Source organism: Coturnix japonica, chromosome 4 (genome assembly GCF_001577835.2).
Source record: "Coturnix japonica isolate 7356 chromosome 4, Coturnix japonica 2.1, whole genome shotgun sequence".
NCBI classification, from domain to species: Eukaryota; Metazoa; Chordata; class Aves; order Galliformes; family Phasianidae; genus Coturnix; species Coturnix japonica.
Genome location: NC_029519.1, coordinates 1572640 through 1589564, shown reverse-complemented (window position 1 = coordinate 1589564; position 16925 = coordinate 1572640). Strand labels below are relative to the sequence as shown.

The 16925-nt window shown below is 55.0% G+C and overlaps 2 protein-coding genes across 4 annotated transcripts; one reads left to right on the top strand and one right to left on the bottom strand.

Annotated features, from left to right (window-relative positions):
- Positions 1 to 364: 364 nt before the first annotated feature.
- Positions 365 to 11156, bottom strand: ZDHHC9 (zinc finger DHHC-type palmitoyltransferase 9). Of its 2 annotated transcripts, none has more exons than XM_015860060.2 (10): positions 11048 to 11156; positions 10188 to 10454; positions 4605 to 4765; positions 3880 to 4038; positions 2821 to 2958; positions 2639 to 2687; positions 2239 to 2341; positions 1977 to 2080; positions 1292 to 1457; positions 365 to 993 (listed from the first exon to the last, which is right to left on the bottom strand). In XM_015860060.2, the coding sequence occupies exons 2-10, from the start codon at positions 10352 to 10354 to the stop codon at positions 889 to 891; spliced, it is 1152 nt and encodes a 383-aa protein (XP_015715546.1). In that variant the 5' UTR covers positions 10355 to 10454; positions 11048 to 11156; the 3' UTR covers positions 365 to 888. The 2 variants fall into 2 exon arrangements, with proteins under 2 accessions (XP_015715546.1, XP_015715545.1); XM_015860059.2 differs by lacking the exon at positions 11048 to 11156 and adding an exon at positions 10716 to 10802.
- Positions 11143 to 16100, top strand: UTP14A (UTP14A small subunit processome component). Of its 2 annotated transcripts, none has more exons than XM_015860053.2 (14): positions 11143 to 11319; positions 11473 to 11543; positions 11643 to 11707; positions 11867 to 12009; positions 12174 to 12329; positions 12834 to 12953; positions 13036 to 13130; positions 13340 to 13463; positions 13553 to 13630; positions 13732 to 14143; positions 14576 to 14955; positions 15026 to 15213; positions 15286 to 15385; positions 15691 to 16100. In XM_015860053.2, the coding sequence occupies exons 1-14, from the start codon at positions 11170 to 11172 to the stop codon at positions 15961 to 15963; spliced, it is 2355 nt and encodes a 784-aa protein (XP_015715539.1). In that variant the 5' UTR covers positions 11143 to 11169; the 3' UTR covers positions 15964 to 16100. The 2 variants fall into 2 exon arrangements, with proteins under 2 accessions (XP_015715539.1, XP_015715540.1); XM_015860054.2 differs by having other exon boundaries at positions 11170 to 11319; positions 11476 to 11543.
- The last annotated feature ends 825 nt before the right edge of the window (positions 16101 to 16925 follow it).

Sequence of the window (16925 nt, the reverse complement as noted above, 5' to 3'; positions counted from 1 at the left end):
CTGAAAGCCGGTCAAACATGGCTGAGAAATGGGGGGGGGGGGCAGGGGGACACAACAACACCACACAGAATTGGGCTGAGGTTGCGTGGAGCAGCGGCTGAGTGGTGCAACCCAACCCAGTGGGAAGGGTGCAGGCACCCAGCAGCACCTTCAGCCCAGCATGAGGCTGGGAGACAGCTGGGCACACTGTGCACACAAAGACAAGCAGCAGGAAGGCAGGCTGCCCTCTACTCCTTCCCCCCCACACCGGTACACGTGAGCTGCAGGGAAAGATGCCAAGGAGGGCCCACACCACCACTGCTCTCACACCTGCTGAGTCGTGTGAAGAGGGAGCACAGGAAGGAAACGACTTGAGAAACCAGTGTCAGCAGAACACCTTCCCAGTTTTTTGGGCCCTTTTGGCTCCACAATGTCTCCTGACAACCCCTGCCATGTTCACCAATAAAACAATGCCACATATTAGAGGAAGGAGGGAGGAGGGGAGAGAGAACATGACTGCCATAAATTGCTTTCCCCTTCCATCAGGATTCCTCAGCAGCAGGGCACAGGCCGGCCCTAATGTCACATCCAAGATATGGGGACTGCTCAGACCACCAAGCTGGTATTTAGCATTGAAGACAACCTGCAGAGCAAGAGTTCCTGCCTCGGCCTGCAGGGAGACCAGCCCCAGTGGTGGGGAGTGCCCCTCAGTGACCACGGTGGGCCACTGGTGCTCATTATCCTTGGCCACCATGCAAGGCCAGCACCAGCCTGCACATCGAGATGAATGACTAAAGCAAAATGGCTGTGAGGAATCATTTGCCTGCCATCCAGACCATCTCCTCCTCTCCTCAATCACTTCCAGCTTTGATTCAACAAAACAAGAAAGTTCTCCCTTTCAAGCAGAGGCTAGTGCTCTGCTTGCCCAGGAACCTGGGGTAGGGCTGGGAGCTCCCCACTTGTTAGCTGCTTCTCCTCTGGCATCTCAGTGTTGCTCAGGGATGGCACAGGGACCTGTCGAGAGAAGAAAGCAGTGACTTGCATGAAGGCACCTCTGTACAGAGTGTATCTGTGAACAAAGATGTGCCCCCGCTGCCCTGTAGCCCCTGCCTCCAGCCCCGCCAGGCAGTTCTCAGCTGTGCTTGGGAAAATGGGAAACAAAGGTCCACCACAGAGGCAGAACATCAGCTCCATGAAGATCTGGAGCACAGGATTGCTCCAGCAGGAGCAGTCTGGACTGTTTCTGCTACGGAAATAAGCAGCTTGAACCCAAGCAGGAGTAGGCCTAGCCTGTACAGAAGGGATCACTCACAGCACTCGGGTGAGGAAGGCTGCCATCCTGCTGAGTGCTGCTCTCTTCTGCCTGCCCACCAGGGCCCTGAGCAGCAGTGGGCCCTTGAGCACTGGGTCCCCGTGAGCACGTCTCCTCCTGAGCTGCATTCTCTTCTTGATGCAAAATGCCCCGTCTGTCCAAGACGCTGCAAGAACAGGATGACACTGTTAAGAGACCTGCACCTCACCTGCACCAGCTTCTCTTCCTAGCAGGAAAACTGCTGATTGAAGACAGAAGTCAAGGGAAGAGGCTCTCTGACTCCAAAACAGGCTACACACAGCCTCATCCTAGTTTACAGTGCCAATGCTTCTGCTAGGAAAATCAAGCCCACTGGAGAGCAGCCCAGTTCAGAGTGGGAGTTCACCAAAACAAGTGCCCTGGAAACAGCCTCCTTCTTCTCCACGTGCTGGCCCTGAGAGGGGGAATTCACCCCTCCCCTGCTTCCCAAAAACGCTGTTCAGGAGCACATCACTGGAAACATGCAAAGAAGGCAACACAAGGCCTTCCTCCTTGGAGCATCAGGCTGTAGCCCAAAGGAACTCCAGAAGCTCTCTGCACATGGTGCTGGGAGAAAGGCAGCCAGGTCTTGCACCCAAACAAGGGGAACTCCTCTGGGTCCCAGGATCTGGAGCAACAACAGCAAGGTTTTCCATCAGTAACGTACCTGGGGGGCAGAGGCCCACAGAGTACCTCACAGCAGTTCTTCACCATGTTGCCATGGCTGTAGGGATTCTGCACACGGTTCTTCCCAGTCCAGGAACCCTTGATCTGCAACAGACAGGACACAAGATCAGGGATGCTCCATCCACACCTGTTCCCGGCTGTAGCACGAGCAGGGCAGCTCAGCAAGGTGGATGCAATGGTTGACATGCAGAGGAAGCAAAGAGAAATGGGGTGACTCAGGGGAATGGAAAGACTCTACTTACGTCTTCATTGGTTGTCTGATTCAGTGCCACCAGGAAGGTGTGGAACCCAGTTAACCCCACCACCGACCACAGGGTAAAGAAACAGATGAGCACCTCCAGTACAGTGAGAACAGTTAAGGACTGGGAATCAGGCAGAGAGTCAAACCCCAGCTGAGTCACACCACCCCGGCGCGCTGGTCCAGTTTCTTTTCTTCACTCAGGCAGAGTTTTCTGTTCCATACCCCTCCCAAAAGCCACTAAATTTGCTTATTACCTTGTAAATCAAGGAGGGAAGGGGGGAAGCCCTGAAAAACTCCTTAGAAAAGCCTAGGCATCAGGACTCCATTCCCTCCATAATGCAGCCCACAATTACCCCACCAGCTTAGGAGAAGCCAACCCCTCTGCACTGTGGGAAGGATATGTCCCTGGGGTTTCCTTCAATGTGTTCAGGAACCCAATCTTCAGAGATTCTGGCAATATAAGGAAAGAGGCATTTGGTCTCTGGGACATCACACTGAGTCCAGCTCCCTTTCACAGCCTGTTAATTCTGGGTTCACAACATCACCATCTTCCCTCACCCTCAGCCAGCCCAGCCAGACTCACTCAGTGCTACGTAGACTATGTCAAAGGTGAAGATGTAGATGGTGAGGAGTGACAGCGAGAGGATGAAGAGGTAGAAATAGCGGTAGTTCCTCTTCCCCACGCAGTTGCCCACCCAGGGACAGTGATGGTCAAAGCGCTCTGTGAAAGCAAAGATGGAAATCAGTGCTGCTCCAAAACAATCCTGTCTGTCTCCAGGTGCTTATTTTTGTGCCGTGAACTCAGAAATGTACACAGTTGACAAGGACTCTTTGGGCTAACAAGGCAACCTCCCTGCTAACTCAAGGCTCTGTATCATGCTCCCTTCCAGAGGGAGCAGTGGAGGCCAGGTAAAAGAGTATGAAACTGTTCTACTGAGTCAGTTTGCACATTAAGCTAGAATTTAAGAGCTCAGCCCCATGCACTTCTTCTCTCCCAGAGACCTGAGGTGTAATAGCTTTTACAGCACATAGATTGGCTGAAAGTTTGGGGGTTCAGTAATTCTCATTTAACCCACATGCTGCTTCACTCCTACTGGAATCATTACAACAGGGTTCAAGAGACTGTGTAAATGTCAAACAGGTGATGGATTCAAAAGGGGAATATGAGCTAATTAAGGCACATACAAAGACTAAGGGAGCTGCTATGGCAATGGGAAAGGGACAAGACAAAAAAAGGGTTGAAAGAGCACAGTCTCCCACCTAACCCAATTAATTGTTTTCACACAAGTTGCAGCTCTTCACTGGAATCCTCCGGCCCAGCAGTTCAGTGAAACTCGAAAATGGATTGTGTATTTACACAGATAACTTAGACTTGTAGTTATTGCCAAAGAGATGCTGGCAAAGACAAACCATCTGGCTTCAGGTTTCTGAGCAAATCTCAAGCTCCTCGGGCTTAAGATGAGGCAGACTGTCCCCATCTGTTCAGACAGCACCATGCTGGTCTTCCTCCATCACTGCTGGAAGCATGTGCAGCATGAGACAGGACGCAGAAAGAGACTGCATCCGGATCTTCACCTGCTCCCTTCCAAAGGCTCTCACCAAGCACCCGGATGCAGGAGCAGCCACAGCCTCTTTTACTCACCCACACAGTTGTCACAGATGCTGCAGTGAGAGGCACGGGGTGGACGGAAGATCTTACACGTGTAGCAATACTTCAGCTTCACTATCTGGTTGTTGATCTGGAAGTTTTTAATCCGTGGGGGCGGGCGCTGACCTTGTGGCACAGTCCCATTGGTGGCCTCTGAGAGTGAGAACCAAGCAGAGATCAGACTGCTGCTACGACATGACCAGCCTAGAGCAGTAAACTCTCCTCCCTGCTTTTCCTACCTGCTGGCTCAGAACCTGCTGGGTCTAGAGCCAGTGGATACAGCTCTGCTCATACACTCCAGAGCCAACCTGCCAGCTTGGAGCCAGAAGAAGAGACGCCAGAGCTTTCATGAGTGTATGGGGAAGGTAAAAAACATAAAATACATAAATCACTGAGCAGACCTTCATCTGCCAAATTTCCTTTTTACTTGGAGAATTACAGGTCCTGCATCAAGCTTCCTGCACTCCTTACCAAGAGCAAACTGAGCTTATGTACACAGCTACTGACAGAGAAAACTGTGTGTGAAAAGGCTGCCAGAAAGGAACATTGCACCATCTCTCTGAGACTCAGCCAAGCAGAATTAGCCCTCAGGTTGTAAGATGCCCAGTCTGGGACTTTTGGAGGCTCAAAGGGGAATAAAGCTGTGCGGAGAAGTTAAACTATGCCAGAAACATTACAGTTTTTCCAGCCATCACCAGCTGAGCTGGTCCAGCACTCACCAATCTCCATCTCAATGAAGGCTGCTTCATCAGGCAGGGCTCTCGGGATCACTCCAGGATCACTGAAGCTCGTCCGTAGGAGTGTGGCCATGGCAAACAGGAAGAGAACAGCTGCAAACACGGGGATGGCTGGAGAGAGCTGGACTGCCAGGTACCGACACCTGCAGAAGAGGACAGGAAGCACTGAACTGGATCACAGTAAGAGCTGTCCAGGCCAGGACCTCAAATCCTGGTACATCATCGAAACGCAGACATTTCTGAAGTTGTTCAGAGCTTCCTTCTGATCCCACCACCAAGGACGCAGCATCGCTGGGGCAGCTCTAACAGCCAGCTACAACCAGAGGTGCACCATGCATTTAACCAGGCATAACACAGTAGACTTTTGATCACTTTGCTTTGTTTCCAGCTCCTGTTTTGCTCAGTCACGGGTGACAACAGAAACAAACCGCCAGCTCGAGGGATCCTGCCTAAAGGATATCCATGGTAGCCACTGCCAAGTGGGCATACCTTATAGGAGAAGCACCCAAAGGCTTTTCTGAAAGCCCACAGGCATTGACATGCACTGGAGCAATAGGAATCTCTGGCTGTCCCACATACAGGCAGCTTCCAGCACCACCTTTCCTTCTCAGGACAGATTCATGTACAAGTGCAGTGTCCCTGTGCACCAAGACACCTGGCTTCCCTGGACTTTTCTGAGGCACGGAACTCGAAAGAAGTTCCAAATGAAGTAGGAACGTTCTCCCGTGTGTGTTCCTGAGAGAGGAAACACGGCCTGAGGTTTGTTTGCTTTACGCATACAGAAAGGCCCAAGCAGAAATTTGTCTTGATAATCCTGTTGTTCGAGGCAGTGCAAAAGGACAAAGGAAAATAATCTCATTATGCCTCATGATTCTTCTGGACACCTGTAAATGTCTCCACGGGTGATTCAACACAGGCCACACAGAAGGTGTGTACAGAAATCATGGTTTAGAATGGCAACAGGCTGATACAATATACATTTTAACCTCAGTTCTTTCACCAAAGCCTGCTGTGTTGGGGTGAAGTTCTGCTCCCTTTGCAGCAACAAATTCTGCAAACTCACCCTCTGCTGCAGGAAGGCTCAACAGATTTCCACGTGCTGCTGCTCAACTCTGGCACCTGTCCCCTGTGTGCAGCAAAGCACAGCCAGACCACACACCACAGCACGCTTTGGCCACAGTGACACATAGGGCCCATCCCCTCAACCAGCACTGTTAATTTTAGACACTACCAGCTCTGCAGTTACTCAAAACAGCACAACCCTTGGAGTAAGGAGCTCCAAGTTTGCAAAGGCAGAGCGAGCAACGGGAGGGCTGGGCTTACTGCCTCAATGCAGCCCGAGATAACTTTGAAAGGACAAAGTCTAGAGAGAGAGCTGCAAGTCAACTTGCAATTAAACAGCAACCTTGGGTCCTGTTTTGGGAAGAAATACATTCACTCTTGCACACGATCTGTCCCAAAGGGCTGCAGAGTGACCCTTGTCCAGCTGACAGGACAGCTTTTATAGCACAACAGGAGCACGTTATGGGCTTAGAGAAAGGATTCATGAACTGCACTAAGCCAAGCTGAAACAGCGCCAGAGCTCCCAGCCTCAGCCACACACCGACACCTTCACAAGTTTCTTCAGCACAGAGATTTACTACCTGCAAGCACGTGATGTGTGCTGGGTGTGCTCCAGGCACAGAATGAAGCTTTACAGCAGAGTTCCTGTGCACAAGCACCAGCATGGATAAGATCTGCTGCTTGCCGACCACCTCCTGGGCACCTCTGCAAGGAAAGCAGCAGTGTGGGGAGGCAGAGCCGAGCCTGCACCATGCTGCTAGCACAGCACGTGGCATGGGAATGGGAAGAAGGCTGCGATTTTAGGAGATGGAAGATGAGTGCACGACTGTCCTCTCCGCTGCAGCAAGGGAAACAGCACCATGCAGAGCTGGCTGGGTCCCGGCTCAGCAGGGACGAGGAGGCAGCCAGGTACTCACTGTGCTGGGATTCTTCAGTTCATGTTTTGCAGCGTGATTAAGCTTGGTAATTCATTTACACTGCTAAGTAACAGACATTTTAAAGATCTTTTGTTTGGGAAAGCAAAGCGCCAACAGAGACATACTGTTGGGATGTCAGGATATGGCTCCTCCTCTCAGAGCAGTATCTGTGTTCTGGAGCATTTTGTCATCTAATATCAGACAATAACAGCACTATTACAACATGCCATGGGAGGGGGGTGAGAAAGACTGAAACAAAGAGACCATTAGAAAGGGGAGGGAGGAGCAGCTAGAAGCAACAGATGGAGGTGCTGCAAGTTTAAGGCTTGCTATCCTGGTGACATTGAGGCTACCTGGGAAGCCGTGCTGCAGCCAGCACATCTAGCACAGCCTAGAGGGAGGGGAAAACCTGAGCAGTGTTTGCAGCACAGCACTTTGGGCTGGGGGTCATTCACCATGCTGCGGCACAGCTGGAGCTGCTGGGAGAAACCATCCCCATCAGTCAGCAGGGACAGCAAAACCACGTATTGGAGTAGAGTCACACTGAGAGCACACGCTGGGTGCTCCCAATCTACCCAAACCCACATCAGCAATTAGGCAGCACCAGGGTCTGCCTGGGGAATGCTGGTGGAGCAGAAGAGTAACCTGCAAAGTGCAAGAGAAAGGGCAGGTAATGCAGAAACACAGGGGCAGCTCCACACAGACACATGTCCTTACAAGCAGCATGAACCGAGCCCTGCGTGCCATCAAGTTCAGAGTACAGAGAGCATGACAACACTAACAAGCACCGATCGGCTCCTGTGCAGCTTTGGACAACACGTAACAAGAAGAGAGGGGAAAAAGCAGAGAGGAAAGCTATCTCAGCTGCACCTCCAAACAGCACAAAAACCTGAATCTCTGGGGTTTACGAAAAGAAGGCAAAGTCACAAGAAGGGTCAGCCCTGGCTCCTCAACTTATCAAAAAACAAAGACGTTTTAATCTCTACATAGCTAAGAATGTAGGAAAAAAACCATAAAGATAAACGAGCTCGGTTATCAGAAAAGCAAACAGCAGCCCCTTCCCACAGCCAGGAGCCTGGCATGGAGGGCACTATCTTGCTGTAACGTTTACAAACAGTGAGTGCTTGTGCTGGAAAGCTGAAAACAAAAGAAAAAGAGAAGTGGGTGCCTGTCACTGCAGGACAGCCCTTGCAAGGGCACCAGCAAACCGCAAAGAGAAACCTGCACAGTCAGAGGGAACATTCTATCCCTTCCTGTCCTTCCCAAAGCCGTTTCAGTAGGGCTTCACCCGTCCTTCCCATTGCATCCAACCCTGTGGGCACAGCTGGGCACCAAGCACTCGAGCACAGCAGCTTGCACACCCAATAATTGCCTCAAATAACACCAATTAAACACAATTTTATCTAACACATTATGGCTGTAGAGCAAACCCAGTGAAACAACAGGGATCGACCCCACGGGGACCAGCTCAGCCTGGGAGCAGTAGGAGCTGTGCTCTGCCCTTGGGCTTGGTGCCTGGTGCCTCTGCTCCATCAGGACAGAGGAGCCAATCTCCAGGTACAGCAGCCGGTTCCATCCTCTGGGCCTCCTCCTCTCCCCTCTAACAGCATTCCTATGTGCAGCTTTGAGGTCAAGAGAAGAAAAACATCGGACCACCCGCTCACTGGCTCTGCTGAAGCAGAGATGCGGCAGACTGGGTGGGGGGTGGAGGGGGTGGGAAGCCACCAGCAGCAGCCAAAGCAGAAAGGCTGTCATTTGGTGGCTGGGGAGGACTCCTTCTGCGAGCAGCTTATCTCGTGACGTGTGATGCCAGTCGGCAACAGATCCACACCACGGCGTTTGTAATCGGAGCCAGCGCGGCACGGCGGTGAGCACTGAGCTGCGGTGCTGGCTGGCTGCAGGCACCTCCAGCCTCACTCAGCCAAGGTGTGACTGCGCAAGTGATTCAGCTGAAAGGAACAAGCGCTCCAAAGAGGCACCCTGCAGTCAGCACACAAGGACTGAAAGGACTCCTCCACCCAGCAGGCTGCTTGTCTTTGCAATCGAACCCTACCGACCCCAACTGGTCCACTGTAGAACAAACTTGGGGGGGGGGGAATGGTGGATTTCTGTGCAAATGCCAAATCTGAATCTGAAAGGAATGAGTAACACACCCAGCGGAACAGATAGATGAAAGCCAAGGCCCTCTGGCTGGAGCACCCTAACGCACACAGACAACACAAAGGGTAACCAGGGCACCAGCAGCAGACTGTCAGCCTCCGCAGCAGGGTTAGCAAAACAGAAACACTGTGGAATGTTTCTGGTTTGGAAGACAACATTGCAGTCCTCTCCCACATACAAAAAGCCACCGACAATTTCATAACAAAAGCATCTCGCTCAAACAGAGCGCTTTAAGGCATCGTGCTTCGAGATCACCACATCAATCTTTTGGGTTTCTCCAGCCTCTCCCTCACCTGCACAACCCCACATCGTTCTGCTCCTGGCTGCACTGCTGTCACTACCAGCGCGTGCAGGGCTATGGACATAGGGCACTTCTACTTTATAAGCAGAAAGAGGCACAGACTAGGGACAGGCTCCGCAGGGAGCGGGAGCAATTACCACTGCCACTAAGTTCTTCAGGAGTATTAACACTTAGTAATTGTTCCTGCAAGGCAGGAAGTCTTAGCCCCATTTTTTGGATAGGGCATCATCAGGAAGCAGTGTCATTGTTCACCTATGACACTGAGTCAGGAATCATTTCAGGAGCCCAGCAGCTTGTGTTACAGCTGTTACAGTGATGCTCGCTGCAAAGCCATGCAGCAACTAAGCAGAAAAGCCAATCTGGTACCAAACTGGAGCCTGACAGCAGGCACTACCCGTTGGCTGGGACATGAGAGAGTCTCCTTGGGGTTCCAGAAAGCCCTTCTGAGGCCACATCCATAACACAGAGGGCAATGTCAGGCCAGAGGAAGCTGAGGCCATTTCTCTGGGCTGGGGCAACCTGGCACCTGGGCTATTGATTTGGGAGAACAACCAGAAGAACAAACAGGTTCCTCCATCCACCTTGCTGCCTTAAAGAGCTTTTGTGTTACACAACACCAGGACTTCACCGCTCTGAGACCAACAAAAACACGCTGACGGAGACTGAGGAAGGAAAGTTCTCTTGTTGTAGAAGCTGACGTCTCCTGATCAGGCCAAAAAGCTGTCCTGCCCCCTCACACAACAGCAGCACTCAGCCAAACGCATGCTACGGACTATTTTTTTGGGGGGATCAGCACACAGCTAGGCTGCCCCCACAAGAGATGGCCCTGGGAAGGGGAGAGGTCCCATCCGTTGGGCAGAGCCCACCCGTAAGGGCTGCAGGGCCTCACCACATGCTGCCAGTGGTTCTGGGGTGGTGGGATGGGTGCAGACCCCTCTCCCTCTGCTGTCAGACTGCATCGATGCCTCGCCGGGCCCCATCCCCTCCCTCTTTGCCAAGGCCACAGGCCATCGCGGTGATGGGAAGAAGGGCACAAAGCCCCATCGGGCCCCCCCCAGCACAGCAGCATGCTGCCAGCAGGTCCCCACCCAACTCTCCCCCCCCTCGTCCCCCCCCAGCACTCACTCGAAGGCGAAGAAGAGGGCACAGGTGCCAAGGATGAGGAAGAGCGTCAGGTAGAAGATGCCCTTCTGCCGGGCCATCATGATGCGGCCATCGCAGCAGAAGGTGTTCCTGCCCGGCAGCTTCTCCCATTTCCGTACCACCTTCTTCCTCGCCACCATCACCGACATGGCGGGGCCGTCAACGGGGCCGCCGCTCGGCCGGGCGCTGCCGCTCCGCCGCCCCCGGCATCGTCGGGCCCGACTGGGCCGGGCTGTGCTGGGTCGGGAGCTGCGAGGAGAGGAGAGGAGAGGAGAGGAGAGGAGAGGAGAGGGCGGCTCAGCACGGGAGGGGGGGGGTCGTCACGCCAACATCACCCCCCCATCCCCCTCCTTTCTCAGGGGTGTCGCTATGGCAACCCGCGGTTGGGTGTGTGCTGGGGAAAGCCCCGGGCACAACGAGCGCGGCCCCGGCCCGCGGGAAACGGGACGGGACGGAAGGGACGAGGGAAGGGAGAGGAGGAGGAGGAGGAGCGGACGCGGCCCCGCTCACCCCGGGCGGTGCCGGCAGCCCCAGACCGGGCCGACGGCAGCTCAGCGCCGCGGGAGGGGCCGCCACGCCCCGCGACGCCGCTGTGGGAGCGGCCGGGCCCGCCATTGGTCCAGGGCCGCTCGGCGCCCCGCCTCCCCGCTGCTCTTCTCGCTCTCCCATTGGTCGGGCGCGGTGTCCATCTCCGGCTGTTACCGACGCTCCGGTGCGAACAAGGGGGGGCGGGGCTGGGGGCCGGGCCCGGCACGTGGCGGGGGCGGGGCCGGGCGATGCCGGGGACCCCGGAGGGCGGGTAGGAGACGAAGAGGAACGGGACGGAAAGGGAAAGGGCGAACCTGTCTCGTAGCGTCACGTCGAGCCGCTGCAGCCAGCAGTTCGCCAGCAGTTCGCCCGCCACACCCGCAGCGCGGCCCCGTGGGCCTAACGCCGCCGTTCGGCCGCGGCTCCGCCCGCTGCCATGGCAGCCGTGACGTCACGGAGCGGGCGGAAGTGCGGCTCCTCGTGCGGGGCGGAAGCGGCGCGCTTTACGGCACTTTGCGACGCCATGGCGGAGGAGTGGCTGGGCGCCGAGGCGGCGGGGAGCGGCAGCGAGGAGGAGGAGGAGGAGGTGAGCGGGATCCGCGGGGCGGGGCGGGGCTGCGCTCACCGGCATCGGGCGCTCCGCTGATCCGCGGGGTCTGGTGGGAGCAGCGAGTGGGGCCGGGGCCGGGCCTCACCCGCTCAGGCGGTGACCCCGGTGACCGTGTGCTTGGTGCGGCAGCAGCAGGAGGATGGAGAGCGGCGGCACCAGCAGCTCCTGGAGGCGGTCAGTGCCCTCACCGGGAGGAAGCGGTGAGTGCGGGGCTTCGAGTTCCTGCTGCTGCGGCAGCACGTGGCGGGGCGCTGCGCTCCCAGCGGTGACTCAACGTGTCGTATTTATCGTCCCGGCAGGAGGAAGCTGGCCGAGCGCTCCGAGCCCAGTGCGCAGGTGTCCGAGTTCAACGTTAGCTGTAAAGGTGGGGGCCCTCCCTGCTTCCCCTATGGAGGAGGATGCTCTCCATCTGCTGGGGAGAACACTGATACGCTGTGGTGGGCTTTGGGGTGAAGGTGCCTCTCCATGGTGCTGCCCCACTCGGTGGCACCGTGGTGGTGCTGATGCACGAGGTCTCTTGTAGGTGCCGGGGAGAAACTTGTCCTGTCCGAGCTCCTGCAGCCCATCCATGGCCGCTCTGCCCTGAGTGGTGTGAAGAAGGAGTTCAGCAGAGTGAAGCAGAAGAAAGCAGTGGAGCTGCCGCTCAGCAAGGAGGAGGCAGAGCGGGTATGCAGGGCTGCAGGCAAACAGCACAGTGAAGGCATCCCAGCCTTAAGGGACGCTCTTTTAGCCCCTCTGTGCTATCTGCATCTCTCTTATTGTCTGACGTGTCTTGTTCCACAGATCAGCTTCTCTGCTCACTTTTTTTTCTTTCTTGCTCTCATCTGCAGGTAGTGAGGGAGGCTGCCTATGTCAAGAGCTCTAAAGATGTTGGCAAGTGGCAGCCAGTTGTACTGCAGAACCGCCGAGCAAAGCAGCTGGTTTTCCCTCTGAAGGAGGAGATTGTGGCAGTTGCCCCCCTGGAGCAAGTGGTTTCAGCATGGAAGGTGGGTGCTGCCACATGCCCATCATTGCCATCTCTTGGGCACAGTTTTCCCCCCTGCCTTTATTTAGCACTCAGCACATCAGCTAAGCCTGTTGTTTCCTAGTCCCTCTCCTGACCTAGGTGCCTGCTCATAGCACTCAGCCGTTTCTCTTTGAGATGAAGGGTTTGGTTCACAAAAGGCTGTGTACCTATAAATTTTGGCTATTTTTCTAGTGTTGAACACAAGTTCCCTTGAAGTTTGCATTGCTTCTCAGGAGAGTTACTCATCCCTGGAGAGCTTTCCCAGGTCAGGGCAGTCTTTATCAAGCTCCCAGCTCAACAAGCACCCTTCTGTCTGTGCAAGGATTTCTCCTTGTCCCCCGTTGGGCCTGGGACTTTGGCTTGTTTGTGCCCTCCTATGGGGGTGCTCTGGCATCAGGAAGGATGGGAAGGTGTGTGTGGGTGTCTCTTCCTGCAGTCATTTGTGTCTCGTCTAGTCTCACTGCCTATTCTGTCCCACCAACAGCCTCGAACTCCCCTGGAGCAGGAGATCTTTGGTCTGCTCCACAAAACACAGCAGCCCATCACAGACCCGCTCCTGACACCACAGGAGAAAGCCTCACTGCAGGCAATGAGCTTGGAGGAGGTGAGTGTTTCTTTCTTCTGCTGCACTGTGGTTATGAAGGCTTCTTCCTTCATGCTTTCCCTTGCGCTGTGTTTGCTGGCAGGCCAAGCGGCGGCGAGCAGAGCTTCAGAAGGCTCGAGTCCTGCAGTCCTACTATGAAGCCAAGGCTCGTCGAGAGAAAAAGATCAAGAGCAAGAAGTAAGGCTATAGCATTGCTGGGCTCGGTGATCTGGGGCCCAATGCTTGAGAGAGAGTGGTTAAAGGGTGGAGGGAAGCAGAGAGTCACAAGTTGAAATGTTGCCGGGAAGCTGTGCTTCTTCATGCACAGAACAGTGCTCCCTTGCCAAAGCAGAGGCTGGGTGCCTGTGCCAGGTCTCACTCCTCAACTGTCTGCTCTTGTGCTGCAGGTACCATCGTGTGCTGAAGAAAAGCAAGAGACGCAAGGCCTTAAAGGATTTTGAGATGCTGCAGAAGTCAGACCCTGAGGCTGCCTTGGCAAAGCTAGAAGAGCTGGATCAGCTCAGGATGGAGGTGCTGCTTGCTTGCTTCTCCTTCATTGTTTGGGAAGTCCCTACTCCTGAGAGTGTTCTTTCTGATGCTTCTCTTTGCCTCTGCCTCAGGAGCGGATGAGTCTCAAACACCAAAACAAGGGGAAATGGGCCCGCTCGCGGGCCATTATGGCCAAGTATGACCTGGAGGTGAGGTGCAGCTTGGGAAAGGGGAAGACAGCTGAGAGCGGGGCAAGTAAGTGGGCATGTTTTTTCTGGCCTGTGTTGGAAACATCTCGATCCCATGCCAGGCTCGCAAGGCCATGCAAGAGCAGCTGGCCAGGAACAAGGAGCTGATGCAGAAGGTGCGGGTGGAATTGCCTGAGGAGGAGCCAGCTGATATGCCTGAGGAGGACCTCACTTCTACAGCCGTCGTCCCTCCTGTCTCTGTGGGAGCAAACAAAGCAAATCCCTGGATGCTGGGCAAGCCCAGTGACCCAGCCCAGGAGCCTGACATGCCAGAGGACCTTGGAGATGCTGTAGTGCCAGTTGCTGTAGAGAGCAAGGAGATGTCAGAGGAGGAGGAAGAGCTGTCAGAAGAGGAAGCACTGCTACAAGACTTTCAGCAGAAACGGCAAGCATGGCGGCAGCAGGCAGGGAGTCCTGAACAGCACAGCAAGGAGCTCACAGTCCTGCCTGGTGTCTGCAGTGTCACAGAGCAAGGTGGGTCATTAGGGCTTGTATTGGCAGTAACTATGCTGGTATTAACAAGGATAGCAATTACAAGCAAAATGGTAGAAATACAGAAGATATAAGGAAAAGGGAACTCACCAGAGCTGAGGCAATCCTCCCTGGTGAGCAATCTCCAAGAGATGCTGCCTCAGTGAGGGTCAGCCCTTAAATGAGGTCTNTGCCTCAGTGAGGGTCAGCCCTTAAATGAGGTCTCAGAGGAGGTGGAGTCGAACTCCACCCCTCCAGGGAGCACAGCTACATAACTTTCACCTGTGCTCCCACAGCTGACCCCACACTTGCCTCAGCTGATCAATCAGTGGTTCACATTGTGATCTCCCATACAGGGCTGCATTTTCACTCGCAGTCCTTCTCTTTTCTCTCCTGTTCATGAGGTGGATGTTTCTCCACTGTTCCCTTGTGTAGGTGCTGATGAAACAGAAGTTCCTGAACAACTGCCAGGGGATGGCTCCATCCACCCGGTCAGTGTTGAGGAGCAGGCAAGCCCAGTGATTGAGGTGCCTCCTCAGGCCCAGGAGGAGCCCTTGCTGTCAGAGCAGCTTCACCGTGTGCAGACAATGGAAGACATTGAAGCTTTGGCCTCCGAGGAGCTCATAGCAGAGCAGGAGAAGCCACAGGCTGTGGGCACGGAGAAGCCAGCACACCCTCAGGAGAAAGGCAGAGCTGCACCAAAGCCTGCCAAGAAACCAGCAACCAAGAAGAAAATGATCAACTTGCAGTCTGTGCTGTCTGGAAAGGTCCAGGAGGCTCAGTGCCCCAGCTTACCTGTAGTCATCGTGGAAGAGGTGAGCAGTGTGGGGCTGTCCTGGGCTGGGGGCCATGCTGTCTGCAGAGCTGTAACTCCCATCTCTGCAGGAGGGTGGCTTTGACCAGCGAGGAGTGATCACGGAGGCCTTTGCTGGGGACGATGTGGTCGCTGACTTCAATCAGGAGAAACGTAAAGCAGAGCAGGCTGCGAAGCCACAGCCACTGAACCTGGTTCTGCCAGGCTGGGGCGAGTGGGGAGGCACCGGCCTGAAGCCCAGCAAAAAGAAAATAAAACGGTATGTGTGGATGGGCTGCAGCAACATGCCTCAGCCCTGCTGCGGAATCTGATGTCCTCACCTGTCTGGCAGGTTTCTGATCAAGCCGGCCCCAGCACCTCCCAGGAAGGACCAGCATTTGCCCCACGTTATCATTAGTGAGCAGCGCAACATCCACGCAGCAGCACATCAGGTGGGTGCTGGAGCTGGCCTGAGCTTTGGGCAGAAGCTTCCCTGCTTGTAAAAGGGCCATTTAGTTTTGACAGCCCTCAGGGGACGGTGAAAGAGGTGGAATTTACAGACCTGTTCCCTTGAGTACTCTTGTATCAGCTGTCCTGAGGCTTACCAAACATCAGACTTAAGGGAGGAGGGGATCGTGAGGCAGGGGCTGAGCAGGTCATGGTGTGGTGGATGTCGATGTCTGCATGGGATGAAAGCAGCCCCAGAGTGCAGGGCCAGGTCACTGGCAGCGTCACCCTCTCTGCTGTCTCCCTGCAGGTCAGCGAGCTGCCTTTCCCCTTTGAGAAGCACCAGCAATTTGAGCGATGCATCCGGACGCCTGTGGGCTCTACGTGGAACACACAGCGTGCCTTCCAGAAGCTCACCACCCCCCGTGTTGTCACAAGGGCAGGCCACATCATCCAGCCTCTCTCTGCTGAGGATGTCCCTTCCATGGCCACCACAGCTGACAGTGGAACCAAACTGGCACTCGAAACCCCACCTGAACAGCACAGGCAATTCTCTCGCCGCCTCCGCAAGAGAGCACGATAGTTTGTGGGTGCCAGGCCTGGCCCCTGTGGCACTGGGGAGCAGGTGGGGGCCATGTTCCAGGGCTTCCCTCCTGCAGAGAGGCTCCTGGTTTGTCTTAGGGCTTTTTAACTCAGCAATAAAAGTGCTGGGCTGCCGTGTGTGTGCAGTCTGTGTGGCTGTCCCAGGGACAGGACAGCTGGTGCCCTCGTGCCTGTCCTTGGGGCCCGACGCAGGGCAGGCCTCTGTGTCCCACAGTAATGTGAACAGCTTGCTGCAGGTCAGGCTGCTGGGGTGTAGCTTGGGAGTGGAATGGAGGTGGAGCCACCACTGCCCCAGCCCTGTTAGCGCTCGGCTGGATCTCATCTGCCTCTAGCTTTTGTCTTTAATACTTCATTTTTTTCACATACAATTTCATCTGACTTCCAGCCTGCTCCACGTGGTAACGTTTCTCCTGCCCTGCTGCTGCTCCACATGCCTTCTTGTCCTGCTCTCATCACTATGGTTAGGTGAACAGTGGGGTACAGTCCTGCTCCTGACCTGCATGAGCTGGGAGTGGGCTCTGCCCCAGCACAGCCATCTTCCCTACAGCTCAGCCTGACTGGAGCCATGCATGTTTTCCTCAGATGGGGGCACCTAGGGTTGTCCCTGAGAGCCAGGGCCTGGCTGGGCACTGTGCTGCAGCAGTATAATGAAACAGGAGCAGGCTGGGAGCCCTCCTACCTCATCCCACGTGTGCTGTGTTTGTGCCAGCTGCAGAAACACTCCCTGTCCCATACGAAGGAGGGGACTGGAGCTGGAGCTGCTGCTGTTCCAAGGAACCACATCCCTGGCACTGGGGCCATCTCTTTCTGCCTCAGCACTGCAGCCAGGCTTGCTCCCCATATACTCCCTACAGCTTTGTGGGGTGGGGGCATGTCCTTTGTCCCCTGGACCTGGGGCAGCCCACCCCACAAATTGTGGTCTCCCTTACTCCTGGATGTGCT